The sequence below is a fragment of the Odontesthes bonariensis genome, chromosome 20, assembly GCF_027942865.1.
Source record: "Odontesthes bonariensis isolate fOdoBon6 chromosome 20, fOdoBon6.hap1, whole genome shotgun sequence".
In the NCBI taxonomy this organism is placed as follows: Eukaryota; Metazoa; Chordata; class Actinopteri; order Atheriniformes; family Atherinopsidae; genus Odontesthes; species Odontesthes bonariensis.
In genome coordinates, this window is record NC_134525.1 from 4565924 (window position 1) to 4581093 (window position 15170).

The 15170-nt window shown below is 39.7% G+C and overlaps 1 protein-coding gene and 1 pseudogene across 1 annotated transcript in view; both read left to right on the plus strand.

Annotated features, from left to right (window-relative positions):
* Positions 1–1078: 1078 nt before the first annotated feature.
* The window catches only part of LOC142369915 (gamma-aminobutyric acid receptor subunit rho-3-like), a 36549-nt gene continuing 22457 nt past the window's right edge, over positions 1079–15170 (plus strand). Inside the window, exons 1-2 of the mRNA XM_075452326.1 lie at positions 1079–1215; positions 11261–11373. Coding sequence (XP_075308441.1) covers positions 1079–1215; positions 11261–11373 — 250 coding nt within the window. The remainder of the gene's footprint in view (positions 1216–11260; positions 11374–15170) is intronic.
* Positions 10538–10664, plus strand: LOC142370537 (U2 spliceosomal RNA; annotated as a pseudogene).

Here is a 15170-nt window from a genome sequence, read left to right on the forward strand (position 1 = left end):
CCCAAAACGTTCAATCAAAGACAACAAAACTCTACTTTCCAGACTGCTTACTTGAATTTAAAATGCTTTTGTGACTGTGAAAACATTAAATTCAACAGAAAACATTCACCACGTTCTGTAGTCTTTGTAATTTCCTGAGTATTTCACAGTGTAAAGCTTTGATGCTTGTGCAATTAGAAACTATGTGTAGAAATTATGGGAGAATTGTGTGTAATTATGAGATCACTTCATATCATCCTCTTTAATGAAAAGGAGGAAAGTCCTCAATTGCTCAAAAAAATTAACCTACAAATGCCTTATTGCATGTTTGTGTGTGTCTTTTGGCTTATGTTCTCCAGAGGTGTAACATGAGGAAAGGGCCAGTTGAGGCTAGATTATTAGATTAGACTCATTTCGCTCCACTCCAGATTGGATTTAATCTCGGCCGATCTTGACAATCTTTTGCTGTTTGAGCGGGAATCCAAACATGTGGATTGTTTTCGCTCATAAAAACCCACTTTGCACACACACAAACACACACACACACCTGACGTAAAAGGTGTGGCCAAACCTGGAATAATCTGAGCAGGTGCCTGATTTTTCATTGTCCCGCCGATAAAATCCTGATTACTGATGGGAGTGTGTGTGTGTGTGTGAGACTGTTTGTAGGTTAGTGAAAGATTGCTGTGGCTGTAGATAAGAGGATTAGGTTGGAATTAGTGTCATTCCTCTATCGCCACGAGGAACAGATTCATATTGATTTTAATCAGAGATAGAACCATAAAACCAGAGACAAAGCAGATAGATTCAGGGTGAGAGAGAAGAGGAGTGAATGGATAAACTGGAGGGAGGGCAGAAAATCCTGGAAACCTTTACAGCTGGAAACATCAGCTGTGAGGGGACACTTCCACAACTCCCTCATGTCTTTGCTCTGCTCTGAAATCCTTGAGCTCTATGGTGGAGCAAACACCCAGTTTGACCAAAACCACCAACTTTAGAGTGGATGGTTAGACTGCAGAGACTGTGGAGGTGGAGCAGAGGGCTCTTTGCGGTCGGGATGCTGCAGTCGCATCACTTTTGGCAGGGAAACCTGTGAAAAATGAAGGTGGACGTGCTGACTTGTTTGGCTCTGGCTGTGGCCAGCTTTGTTGCAGTGGTGACTGGCGGTCGCAGCTCTGGCCGTAGGAAACACAAGGAGGTTTTTGTCGGGGATAGCAACAAATTCAAGTTTGGAGGGTGAGAGTCAGACAGATTTTTATTCTAAATTTGAGCAACAATCATGTAACAATATTGCAAATAGAGTTTTCTAACTTTTGCTAACGAGTTCAAGCTTTACCGATTACACTTGAAGGAAATCTCTCTGTATTCGGCAACATACAGGAGTTTTAACATGTTGGGCCTCTTATGACATTCCCATGCTGCCCACTTGGGAATGATGCTAATTCTTTACTTAAAATTATTGACGGGGGAAGAAATCAGCAGCAGAGACAGCGTAAGTGACAGAAATTCAAAGTGTTTGAAACATGGCTGATGTTGGGACCTTCATACATTAAGTGCTTGATCTGGAAAACATTGTATTTAATGACAGTTGCATTGTTGTTGAGTTATTTCTGATGAATATTTCTGATTTCTGATGCACAATATGAATACAACCTGAGTTTTCATTTAGCTTTATCATTTTTATTGTTGAAAGCAGGAGTAAGAATCTATGAAATCAGACACTTGCAGTCACATGCTAAATGCACTGCAAACATTGTTGATGATCTTTCTTTTCATTTACAAATTTTGTAAATATAATTTTGTAAAAAATACATTTTTTCTGCTTTACTGATTCCTGGCTCCTCCAGGATCTGTGACATGATGTTGTAAATTATTTTCAGCGGATTGAAAAGAGGGCAAACCTCCTTACACACTGTTGTCTTTGGGTCATCGACACTGAAATCCTCAGCTGTGCTCACTGGGTTTCTGTAATTACACTTCACAAACCAAACAGGAAGACACAAGTAACATACTGCAGGTTAAATGTCAGTAAACAATTTGTTTAGTATATTTGATAATATTAGAATTAGAATAAACAAAATGGATTACAATACAAATGACAATTAGCCTTAGCTTTGTTCTACAGTTGTGTTTTCATCATAGTGTTTGAGCACATATTTTCAATTTGTGCATTAAGACTGGAGGCAGATGGAGAAACTTGGTGTAGGTTATTCATGGAGGTAAATGTGACCAATGCAAAGGAAACAGGAAGTTCTGTGAATAAATTATTAAGTAGAGATATCCCATAATAGGAGTTCACAGGAGCATTTTTTATTTTTTTTAATCATCTCTTCTAGTTGCACCCCTGCTGCTCATCTTGATGAAGCAACCAAAAATAATCACATACCATAGGCTCCTGGATGAAATGTGTGATTTATTTTCCTAAGAATGTGATTGAAATTTGTGACACGTTACATATAAAAACCGTTTCTTTTTAGTTCAATTGGCACATCTTAGCATGCTAAAACACGTTAGCATTGTTGTTATTACTATGTTGTTGTTAGCTTGACTCAAAGAGCTCTTTTTCTCAATGGAGTTGTGTTGAATTAGTAAAATATATGTAAACTTTATCTGTTCTGAGAAAGTCCTTGAAAGACCTTAGGATGAATATTATATATTTGATTTGTTGTGTAAAGCGATCGACATTTACCTCAGAATGGTAAAACAAATAGAGAACAGGTGTTGATTCAGTCATGTAAATATGCTTAAAGAGAGCAATGTTGAAATATTTTATTTGGTTTATAGTTGCTTTGACCGCAAATTAGACTTGAATTTACAGGGTTTTGGTCGAAAAAAAGGAAAAAGAGGCTGATTTTTCATATTTCTGAATGTTAAAAGAAATGTACATTCTTTTGACATGATGTTGTTTTTGTATAGGTCAGCATTAGCTCATATAAGTTTCTGTGGATTCTGTTGTTCCACTGAATTATGGTTTAACCACTTTCTCTTCCCTTTCATATAAATATCAGAAAGCCTGCCTTTAGGAAATGGCACGCCCTAGTATTTTTTGTTGTCATTTGCTTTAAAATGAATGAGGATGTGTTTAAAAGGGATGTGATGGTTCCCATTTCACTTGAATGACCTTAATCTCTTTCAGTTTGATTCATGTACACTACCAAAAGTATTTGCTCATCTGCCTTTACACGCATATGAACTTAAAGGGATAGTTCGCCTTTTTTGACATGAAGCTGTATGACATCCCATATCAGCAACATCATTTATGAACATCTTCTTACCCCCTGCTGCGTCCTGTGAGCAGAGTTCCAGCCTCGTTTTGGTGTTGATGAAGGTAGTCCGGCTAGTTGGCTGGGGTTTAAAAAATAAAGCGTTTTGCTTCTCAGAACAATATGCGTTCAAAAGAGTAATATATTTGCATCACAAAATCGTTCTCCAGAAAAAATCAGACCTCACATCGCTTGGCGCTATTTTTGCCTCTCTTGATATCAATGCGTTCAGCCACCTGGCGATAGCCGCACCTGTTACGGTGTTTACTGCTCGGTCTGCACAGTTTACGCAGCACGCATTGATACGAAGGGAGAGAAAATAGGGCCAAGCGATTGTGAGGTCTGACTTTTTCTGGAGGGACGATTTTGTGATGCAAATGTATTACTCTTTTGAACGCATATTGTTTTGAGAAGCAAAACGCTTTATTTTTTAAACCCCAGCCAACTAGCCGGACTACCTTCATCAACACCAAAACGAGGCTGGAACTCTGCTCACAGGACGCAGCAGGGGGTAAGAAGATGTTCATAAATGATGTTGCTGATATGGGATGTCATACAGCTTCATGTCAAAAGAGGCGAACTATCCCTTTAAGTGACATCCCATTCTTAATCCAGAGGGTTTAATATGACGTTGGCCCACCCTTTGCAGCTATAACAGCTTCAACTCTTCTGGGCGAGCTTTCCACAAGGTTTAGGAGTCTTTATGGGAGTTTTTGACCGTTCTTCCAGAAGCACATTTGTGAGGTCATACACTGATGTTGGAGGAGAAGGCCTGGCTCACAGTCTTCGCTTCAATTAATCCCAAAGATGTGCGATCGGGTTGCCATCCCCAAACTGTTTCCCCAAACTGTTTCCCCAGAGTTGGGAGCATGAAATTGTCCAAAATCTCTTGGTATGCTGAAGCATTCAGAGTTCCTTTCACTGGAACTAAGGGGCCAAGCCCAGCTCCTGAACAACAACCCCACACCATGATCCCCCCTCCACCAAACTTTACACTTGGCAAAATGCACTCAGACAAGTACCGTTTCCCTGGCAACCGCCAAACCCAGACTCCTCCATCAGCTTGCCAGATGGAGAAGCGTTATTCCCTCCAGAGAAGGCTTCTCCACTGCTGTAGAGTCCAGCGGCGGCGTGCTTTACACCGCTGCATCCAATGCTTTGCATTGGGTTTGGTCATTTCTTTTATGTGGCAAACCACTTCGTGGCTGAGTTGCTGTCCTTCCCAATCGCTTCCACTTTGTTATGATACCACTGACAGTTGAATGTGGAACATTCGAGGAAATTTCACGACTGGACTTGTTGCACATCATCCTATCAGGACACCACGCTGGAGTTCGCTGAGCTCCTCCCATTCTTTCACAGATGTTTGTAGAAGCAGTCTGCATGCCGAGGTGCTTGAATTTATACACCTGTGGCCGGACTTTAATTATTTGGATGGGTGAGTGAATACTTTTGGCAATATAGTGTATTTGAAAAAGTGTGTTTGCATAATTTCCCATGAATGTGGAGTGAAAAAAAGTAATAATACTGTTCCCATTGGAAGTTTGATATGTTCTACTTTTTCATGATACAACCAAAATTTTGGACTTTAATTTGTTTGAGAAAGTCAGTTAAATTTGTGACTGAGGGCAAATCTGCTGTAAAAATGACACACTTTTCTAGTTAGTGGAGCGTTTGATTGGGACGTAATAACATTAATGGCTCTATATTTGGTTTAATATTAGTCACTGTGTGTCTTACACAAACAAACACACACCTTAACACACAACTCATTCAGTTTCCATTGTAAAAGTTTTTCTTTACTGCCTGTTAACAAAGCTGATGACTAGATTCTGGCATCATTCCAGTGGAAAATGTCTGTAAAAGTATTGTTCAGCTCTATTACAGCAAAAGACAGTTAATGAGTACGCTACAGCGGTGAGATAACATTATAACCTTGGCAGATTTATGGCCTTGCTTTTACTGATAGAAGGACAGGTGATATGAGAGATATGTAGTGGAAATAAAATGGGGATTAGAGCAGAGCAACACAGAAATGTCTCAGTTAGAATTAAATCAAAGTGTGGAAATATTGCTGCATTTTCGCGGCCTTACATGCATTTAGCTAAAAAGGTTATGTATCAGCATCCTAAATGGAATTTGGCTTTCAGTAATTGTCCCTCTGTGAAATGTCAGAGAATGTCAGTCCTCAAGTCTTTCTCCTTTGCTCTTTCAGAATAACAGAGTTGTTCCAAAGTAAGCTGTGATAATAAATCTCCCCAGTTTTTTCAGACCAACAAGTGTTGTTTGTCACAATGTGATTTAGGTGTAAATCAGACATTCAGAGAATGTCCCCTTTTGGTCTCCCAGGTCAGATTTTCTTCTTTCACCAACCGTTTATGGGAAATGTTTGAACTTTTCTGGGTTTTATTCGACACACACGGCCTAGAGTATGTGTATGCGTCTGTCTACACACGTGCATATATCATATCACTCAGTGTAATAATGGCTTTTTAGTAGATGTATATTGAAAGACTAAATTTTGCAGATCAGCTGAAAGATCCATGCATGTTGATGTTTTATCAGGGCGAGTATTTGAAGTTGATGCGGGAGAATTGGGTTTAAGAGATTTCTCCTTTAATGTTCCAATTTTAAATGTGGAACAAAACCTTCACAGAGATATATAGTTAACTCTTTAAGGTTAACTTTTGCAGATGTCCCAGAGACCCTCTTTTTATTGCTGGGAATTCGCCTTTGGGTATTAAATACCTGATCTGGAAGTAATCTGGGAAGCATGTTAGATTCCCAAACCACTTTCACTGTCTCCTGTTGATGCAGAGGAGCACCAGTTTCACTCTGAACCCCTCACTGGGCTCACTGGGTCAGATGAGATACCCCACAGAGGAAGCTCCTTTCTGATGCTGTGCTTCCACATACATGTGTGGGTCAGCCAACAGTCCTTTGGAAATGTCTGGGATCTCTGGAATTAGCTTTAACTATGTTCAAAAATTCTAACTTTTGTGGTAGATCTCTAAAACCAAACGGTGTAGCATCCAAGAGGCTAAAACACCAGCTTCACAGCCAAACTGATGGTTAGGTTTCAAACACATTTCCAAGTGAAATCTTCATAGTTGTATTCCGACAACACGAGCCAGGTTTACACTGCCTTTTTAAATTTGCATTTATAAAGATCCATCCATCTATTATCTTCCACTTGTCCAAGGTGAGACTGCAAGGGAAACGGGTCCGGGAGGGACACCCAGACGTCCCTCTCTCCAGCAACACTCTTCAACAGAAAGCCCAAGGTGGTCCCAGCCTAGAAGGAAGGTGGAAGACTCATAATGCATAATAGTGGGCGTAGAAACACTTGACATTTTTTGGGTTCATTTTTAACTAAGTTTACAAACTTAAAGAACTAGTTTAGATTTCATCCAACTAGCATTCAGCTTGTGATTTGTCTAAAATGAGCTCATTTAGGGGCGGACCGCAGAGTGGGATTTAAGATTAATTTAAAAACTCATGAAAGATGATGAGACTCACATTTTATTGGCCTATTGATAACACTCTGACATGTTTGTGTGTGTCAAGGTGAGTAACTTCCAAAGAGGCTTTTAGTTCATCAACATAGAAAATCTTTTCTTAATCTTCACACTGTGTGTTCACCTGTGCACGTGTGTGTTTCTGTGTGTAATTACATCCCTCTAACACACACACAAAGAGCAGCTTGTAGCTGAGAGGCTCAGGGTGTAATCAGGGCCTTTTCATCCTGACTGCTGGCTTTCGTCCCTCGTTGAGCATCAGTCAGCCTTATGTTTAGTTTGTGTAGCTGCACAGAGTGTTTGTTTTATGTTGTCTGAGGGCAGAAATGTGACGTTCACCCTGTTGAGGCTGTGGCGTTGTTCTTCCTCTTGGGAATGGCAGTTTCTGACTTAGTCATTCAGGACATTTCAGCCTAATAATATGGTCTTCATCATGGTCATCACAAAGCATCTTTACACCACAGTCCAGTCAAAAATAAGTCACTGAGATGATGGGGTTTGAATCGGTCTTGCATGTAAGCGCTCAACTAGACTTATATGGGCCTTGGTGCTGTCTACATGCTCCAGTTTGACATATTTTCGCATTTATTGTAATAAATTCATTGCACAATGAAGTAAACCCACCTAAACCGTCTCTGCTGCTCAGTTTTTCTGTGCAATGCTAAAAGAAATCCCGCATCATGCCATTATGACATCCCTCTGAACTGATGGGACTCTTTTGTCTTTGAAGATTTGATCTATTGTTAATAATCAGCCACTTATCCACTCAATCTTATGTCTCTTTAAATGAGAAATATTCAGCACTTTTTTTTATTTACAGCTCTTTTTATCAACACTGACCCCCCGCCCTCCTTTTTCCATTGGGTGTCCCACAGCTACCAGCTAACATGCAAACATACATTTGGACACAAACTACACTGAATAAGACTTGAAGCAAATTGTTTCTGTTCAGGAGCATGTAGTAAACAGCCTGAGAACACATGGCAAACAGAGCTCGAAGCACCACACTCCAGACTGATAGAAAAATACTTGCTTGTCAAGATTACCCTAAAATACTAACATTTCCCTTGTCTGCAGTTCAACAAAGGATTTTTTAGAGTTTTTCAGGATGTGCTCTTAAGAACTGTTGCTTTTGTTGGGCAATGTTAAACCAGTGTTTGTTTTGGTGATGGTAGAAGGTATTCTAACAGTTTCCAACCTCCAACTGGGAGAAAATTAAAGACTCTTTCTTGTCGGTAAATAAACCACCAGACAAATTACTGGTTTAGTATTATTATCTTGTTTCTTTTTAAAGTGAACTATAAAAGTGCTTAGAAGTTGCTGTTAATAGAAAATCAAAAAGAAAGAGTCACGACATTTCCAGTCGTAAAGAGCCCAAAACAAAGTGTTTTTGAGACTTCCAACACCAAAAGATTTCCTAAATGATAGAAAAGGTAATTTAGTTGTCTGTGTCTAAGTTATCTGTTGTAATTAGTATCTCTTTGTTGCTAATTTTGCATATGGCTGCACATTTTGTTTCTATTTGTGACAGTTTGTGTCTTAGTAATTATTTGTTTTTGTCTTTTAGCCATAATTTCTCTCATGTCTAGTTTATGTGTTGTTACAGTAATTTTTGTCTTTTGTATCTCTGACTGACAGTTTGTGTATCTGCAGTTGTTTTGCATCCTTTTGTAATTATTGTTTGAGTGTTTTTGGTAGTTGTAGTCATTTTGTGTTGCTTTATAGCAGTTAGTTTATCTTTATCATTGTGTACCTTTTGTCAGAGTGCGGTGTTGGCAGGACACGGATGCAGACTCCAGAGGTGAAAAGCAGTTTATTTATAACAAAAAACAAAAACAACAAGTCAAAACAAGGCGCGGCTGAGCCGGATCCCAAAAACTACACTGTGAAAAAACAAAATACTTGACATAACAACAAAAGGACTTAGCTTGGCTGATTGTCATCAATTACAAGCTTACAAACTTTCTAATGCCTCTTTTTGTGAGTTAAGAGCCTATGTGCACTACGGCAGAAGTTTGGTAACAATCAATGCATTATTAGTGGGATAATTTACGAGATAAAATCTATTTACCATTAGCGCCGGTAATAAGCCATTCGGCGGAAATGACGTCAAAATGACGTCATTTCTGCTTGCAGGCCTGGCGTTGGAGATACGAGTGCCACTCGTAGGGACGTATACGACGTACACCGCTCGGACGGTCTATGATGACAGTTGACATCAGTCTATCTCCGCCCACCCCCTCACGCGTCATGCGTAGCCAGCTGATTCTCCGCTCAAGAAAAGGCTGAGGAGGTGAGGTAAGGTTTTGTGATGATCCTGTTTGCCGTTAAGTTTTTCATTTGTCCAGCTTTAAGTGTAATTTTATGGATAACATTACTATTTCTTGCTCGTATGGTAATACATAATTATAATATTTTGAAGTGTTTTTGTTACTACTTGGATAAGTTACGTTGCAGTTAGCTAACAACTAGGCAGTTAGCGCTGTGTTGTTAGCTGTCAAAGACCTCTGTGCAGAGGCTTCTCGTTTATCCAGGGCTCTAAATTAACACCCGCCAAATGCGGGTGAAAGTTATTTTTGGCGTGTATTAAAAAAAACTCACTAGCCGGCTTGGCCGATGATAAATTAGGAACTTTACCATCTATTTCGCGGGACGCGCGAGCGCAGTTTCTATGGGAACGCATAGAAACCGCCGAGGCTGCCGTACTAGGGGAGTGGGTCACTCTGGTTTGGAAATACGATCACAGCCCTTTTACAGATACTCATAATAGAGACTCTCTGACACGATAGACGATAGATTTCTCCTACTTGTCGAGAATTGCTACTTTGTGCATGCGCCGAGGCGATTTTCTAAGTTTCGTTTTCACGCCCATAATGTTTTGCGACCCTGCGTCTGATTATTTTCTCTTTTGGAAGACATGCAAAGTAATAAAACACTTAGGCCTATCGTATTAACAAGCAGTTAGCTTATGCACAAATGGGGTGTCATTCACCATTTGATTTTTGTATTTGGGACACTTCTGTCTTTATTTAGGTGACTCTGCTCCATCATTGTGAATGATTGCATTGAGAAGGGGGAGCATTATTTGACAGCATGTTATTGGTACAAATACAGACGCAAACACTAACAAAATGTGGCGATGGTTGGGACAGCCGGCCGTGAAGAGAAAAGATATGCCTGCCAAAGGAGGGGAGGAGGATGATATTTTGAATATATTGAATCTGGCATGGTGACAGTTTGCGCACACGCCGGCCACACTTTGTGAGAAAAGGGAAAAATGGAACTGATTTAGATGGATCCGAAGACAGTTCAGAGAGCTCGGACGATGTTTAAGCATTTCACAGTATCCCCCTCATAATTAGTCTCTGCACATAGTTTTGTTTAATTTTGTGCATTATCTGCACTAAAACATGGTTAGAAAGTTGTTAAATATTTCCATTTTTGTAGATTCAGGGTTCACATGAATATAAATCAGTTTTAAAGTTATTTTTTTATGTACAAAAAATGTGACCCTGAATAGTATGTGAGGGTTGAGGAGTAATGAAATGTTTGAATAAGTTTTGTATGCACATAAGTTTAATTGCAAATTGGTCCATTGAATGCTTAATAAGTGTTTATATAAAAGTATTGTAAATGCATATACAATCGTAGTCACTTCATATCATATGTTAAATCATTGTTTTAATTTATGGCCTTGGTGCCCTGGCTTTTGGCCTTTGTGCCCTTAAAAAATTGACAACACAAAAGGCCAAGTGGCCTTGCCCCTAAAATGACGAAATTCCAGGCCTGCCTACGACCATATATTAAATTGATTTGTGGAACAGGGAGATGGAATAGGGGCTTGCTCCGTCCACTCCACGCATCAACCTGGTATTGCAGTATCTCCAGGAACTGTGCACTAAAAAAAAAAAGAAAAAAAAAAAAAGGCCTGGCGTTGGGGAAAACGCGATTCGAAGTGCTTTTTGTCCCTCTCGGCACTTCGTCGTTTTTCATAGACCGGAAGGACATGGCAGCCTCCATAGAGCTTACCTGCTCTATGTAGATACAGACAAGTTATTCTTCACTCAGGAGGATAAGTGAGATTGTTGACAGAGATAATTTTACACCAATGAGGACTAACTTATGAATGAATATGTTGGTTTGAGCTAATAAATGACTTAATTTATTACATAGTGTCCCTTTACTAATTACTCATATGGCAGACCTGGTAAACGTTACCTCCTCCCGGCTGGTTATATCAGTCCTGCAGCACTAATGCTTTAAGAAAACATGTACACATGTATTTACGTGCACAAGTGTTGTTTGTTCGTGCAGTTGTGACACACCTTTGATGTGGGTTTTGGTTTTGGCAGAATGACAGCGAGTTGGTTGAAGGAAGGAGGAGGAGGAGAACATGAAGAGAAAGCCACAATCTGTGGTCTCTTTAATCACAGCCTGCAGTTACAACCTTGATAGAACTAATCAGACAACATGCTGTCTGTGTGTGTGTTGTTTCTGCAGACGCATCGACTACAAGTTAAAGAAGCAGGACAGCACCAAAACACTCCTCATAAAAAGTGAGCAACTGCTGAACATCGAGGAGCACGACTTCGCCATGAGGCCAGGCTTTGGAGGTCAGAAAAACACAAATAATCAAACACACACAAGCACACACCCATAGTTTAAAAGACAAAGGCGCTACGCATCTCATCATCGAGTTGATGATTTAATCCACTCACTCACTCACTCACAAATGGTCCACCGGAGAAAATCACCTCCACACTGATGATGCTAACGCAGAGGTTTAATGATGGGCACTGGGTCACCCTGACAACAGATGTGTCAATCCAAAATCACCAACGCTGACCCAGATATCACCATTGTGTGATCATGCAAATATTGATACAGTATGACTCAGTGAACTCTCTCAAATGTGAGCTGCTGTGTGTGTGTTTGCAAAATAATGAGGGCCTAGTGTGAGTATTGTGTGAGTCGGGGGGATTTGTGTGCATTAATCTGGATTATATTCCAGGTCTGGAGCAGATGATGGGATGGGAAACAAGCTGAGGTCTGGAATGACAATCATCACCATCAAACACACAACAGATGCATGCAGATACATACTATTACAAAAATTTTCCAACCAAACTTCGGATTAAACTCATATCAGTGCGCTAACTAAATGTTCTTAAGGTGTAGATCTGTTATTATTGCTATTCAATATAATTAAGAGACATTTAAGTGGGAACAAACTGAGAATATTTAAGGGCTTTTCCAACAAAGCAGCTCCAGTGTGTTTTTTCTGTGTTTAATTGTGTTGTCCATGTTAATTGCGGATAACTCAGCTTTATAGAGTGATGTTTTCCTCTCATCGTTTTAATTTAGCGCAGCACACGCTTCACTTACCACCGCAGGAGGATAAATGGCAGTGTGCATTTCAATCTCGATCAAACGTCACAATGTGAAGATTTGGGAATAAGAATGTGTTGGTTCATAAATGCCGGAGACTTTTAACAAGCACAGACCCATGTTTAAAACTGAATTTATATACCAGAATGCTAATGTTACCACATCAGTTTGAAGGGGAATTAGGCAACACTGACTACATTTCAGTCAGTTCCACATGTGGGATCTTTTATCCTTTCCCAAACAGCACCTCATATAACTGCCTGCTTATTTTTGGTTGTTTTGCCTAATCTGTGTTTGGTGAAACATAATTGCTGTTGGGGTGGATGGTGAGCCTTCAGATGACAGACCATTAACAGTGTAGGCTGCAGTTTACATCCTCCTTCCTGGGTTTACTCAAATACTTTGAATCAGGGAAGCTTTTAAAAATTGCTCGCGCCGGGGCAAGAGTTGAGGTGGTGGAGTTCGATTTTTGCTGTTTGTGCATTTCTTAGCAAGATTACACAAAAACTACCAAGCTGGAGAAGAGTTTTGCAAAGACAGAGGAACATTAGGATCTCTTTCTTTAAAACAGCCAACAGCACTTTGCACAGTGGAAGTATCGTGTCATTTTGGGACATGGAAATGAAGACCCAAAATACAGATGAACTCCAGGAGATAGCCGGATTCAATGAGTTGAACACAAAGTGTTGTGAGGCAGGAATCTAAACAATGAAATTGGACAGAAACCAAACTGAGCTGGAACGATGTGTTAAAAAACTCACATACAGATATACAATGGTCTGGCCATGATGAAATGAATCGAAGCAGGATTTATAACAATGAAAACTAACAGCAGGTGAGATGGCAATCAGCAAAGACCAGGTGTGAAAGTTCAGGAGTAAGTTTAACTGAAGGAACCAAGAAGGAAAAAACAGGAAGTAGAAGTGAAGAAGTTAGAAAAACAATGATCAAAATGAAACCAGTAACCTGATTTAGAGATGATTAAAGAACATGGCAATTAACAAACCTAAAGAGCAAAAGGTTAAACACAATAAAAACCACAGGCCGTGACATATCTTTAATCTAGCCTAAATCTTTAACAGTTTATTTCCATACAGTTTTAACACCCAACAGCAATCTTCCACTTTAAATCTGAAACCCAAGCAGGCAGTCATGATTTCTAAATCCAGTTGCAAGTTGGAAAACTAATGGAAACTACTAGTCATTCAAGTTAATGACATTACATTATGCACCGATAGAAATCATGAAGTACTTCTATGGTTTAATGAGACACAAACTAACAAACAAGTTCCTACAAACAGCTGTCACCATTTTTTCTATGTGGAGCCGCCACGCTGGATTTTGACGTCACGTCTGGTAAAGTTTCTTCGACTTTTCAAGCTAGATTCCAACTCGAGGGGGTTTTCAGTTTATTTTCCTTCTCCTGAGAGTTCAAATGGAAAATGACATTAATACGGAAGCAGAGAAGGGACAAACAAATCTGTTTAGCAAGCACTCACGTCACGTGTTTGCTGTTAGATCAATGCTGTACTGTAGAGTTTTAAATTAAGTCTTATTTTCCAAACTTAAAGCTTTGTTGTGTTTCATATTGGTTATTTATTCATTTTTACTGTAGCATACTGCATTGCTCCTTCATTTAGAAAAGAGGCAATTTGTTTAGCTGAACGCATCTTAAGTTGAAGGACGAATTAAAAGGAAACGCTTCTGACTGTTGGTCGGAACCAGGATCCAGATGGTGGGATCCACCCAGCCCTTAACATTTTTCAGAGGCTTTTATGTTCATTATTTGTACAATATGAAGCGACTGCTGGCATGAAAATGGAAACGTAGATCTTTTTAAGTTTTTGAACTGAGGACAATGCTGTCATTTTTCTGGTGATGACAGTTTCTTCCTTTTATTTTTCCAAAGATCAGATCTTATCTGTTCTACTCTTTGCTCTTCTTTCCTTTGAAACTCTGACTTTTTAGCACTTGATATTGTTTATTTTACTGTTTTTTTTGTAGTTTTTTCCAAAATTTTAAACTTGTGAATTTTACTGAAGATTTTCAGTTTCCACTTTACTAAAGTAAGACATTTGAATGTTATTTGAATCACTGATTTGGCATTACTACCATTTAACCCTACAAAATCGTTGTTTTCTGTCCTTTGATCCCACTACAAACACTCAGCCTTGTTGCCTCCCTCTGTCTTGTCCATCTATATGGTTGGCTGGCGTCTCTGTGGTCCTGCCTGTCATTCAGGGTGGGGACAACAAAAGCAGCACTGTCTGCCCCATGGCCCTGTGGCATTTCCTTTCGCTATAATTTTACATTGAGGGAAATTTCAGCATTTTTCCATTTCAGATAAACCTATAGCTGCTGTGTGTTTGTGAAGCAGAATAATCAAAACCATCCCCTCCTCAGATGCCTCAAGGGTCAGCCCACAGTCCATAAATACTACATGTGACATTTCATTTCTTGCACGTGTCTATAAACTTAAATTAACCCGTACGAGAATTGATTTTAAACATCACTTCAGGCCACCTCGGTCTTACCACTCTAGTATTACACTTTGTGATGCCAAATGCCGGGGTAAAAGCAGATGCTGCGTTCATCTGGACTGTTGCCAAATGCTGGTATATTTTGGCTGCAGCTCCCCACCATGCGACCTCACTTGGCCCCAGTGTCAGGTGTCACGTAACATATCTGATTGGCAGATTTGTTGCTGTCATTAAAATCAGTGTAAAAATGAGGAAAATATGGTGATGGTTTTTATTTTGATTGCAGGTGTTTGTGTCCTTTCACATGCTGTCAAAAGCCAAATAGAAACTATTTTTTTTTTTTAAACAAAGTAAAACTTGAATTCAACAAAAGTCCACAGGGTATTTTCTGTTGGTGACCTGGTATGGGGGTCAAAGGACTTAGACGATCCTGGCTAAAGGTGGGGGGAGTCGGGGGCATTCAAAGGTCATGTATGTTCTAAAGATGATCATTACATGCACTCGAGTACCATTTACTTTCTGAGACATGTCACCTATAATAG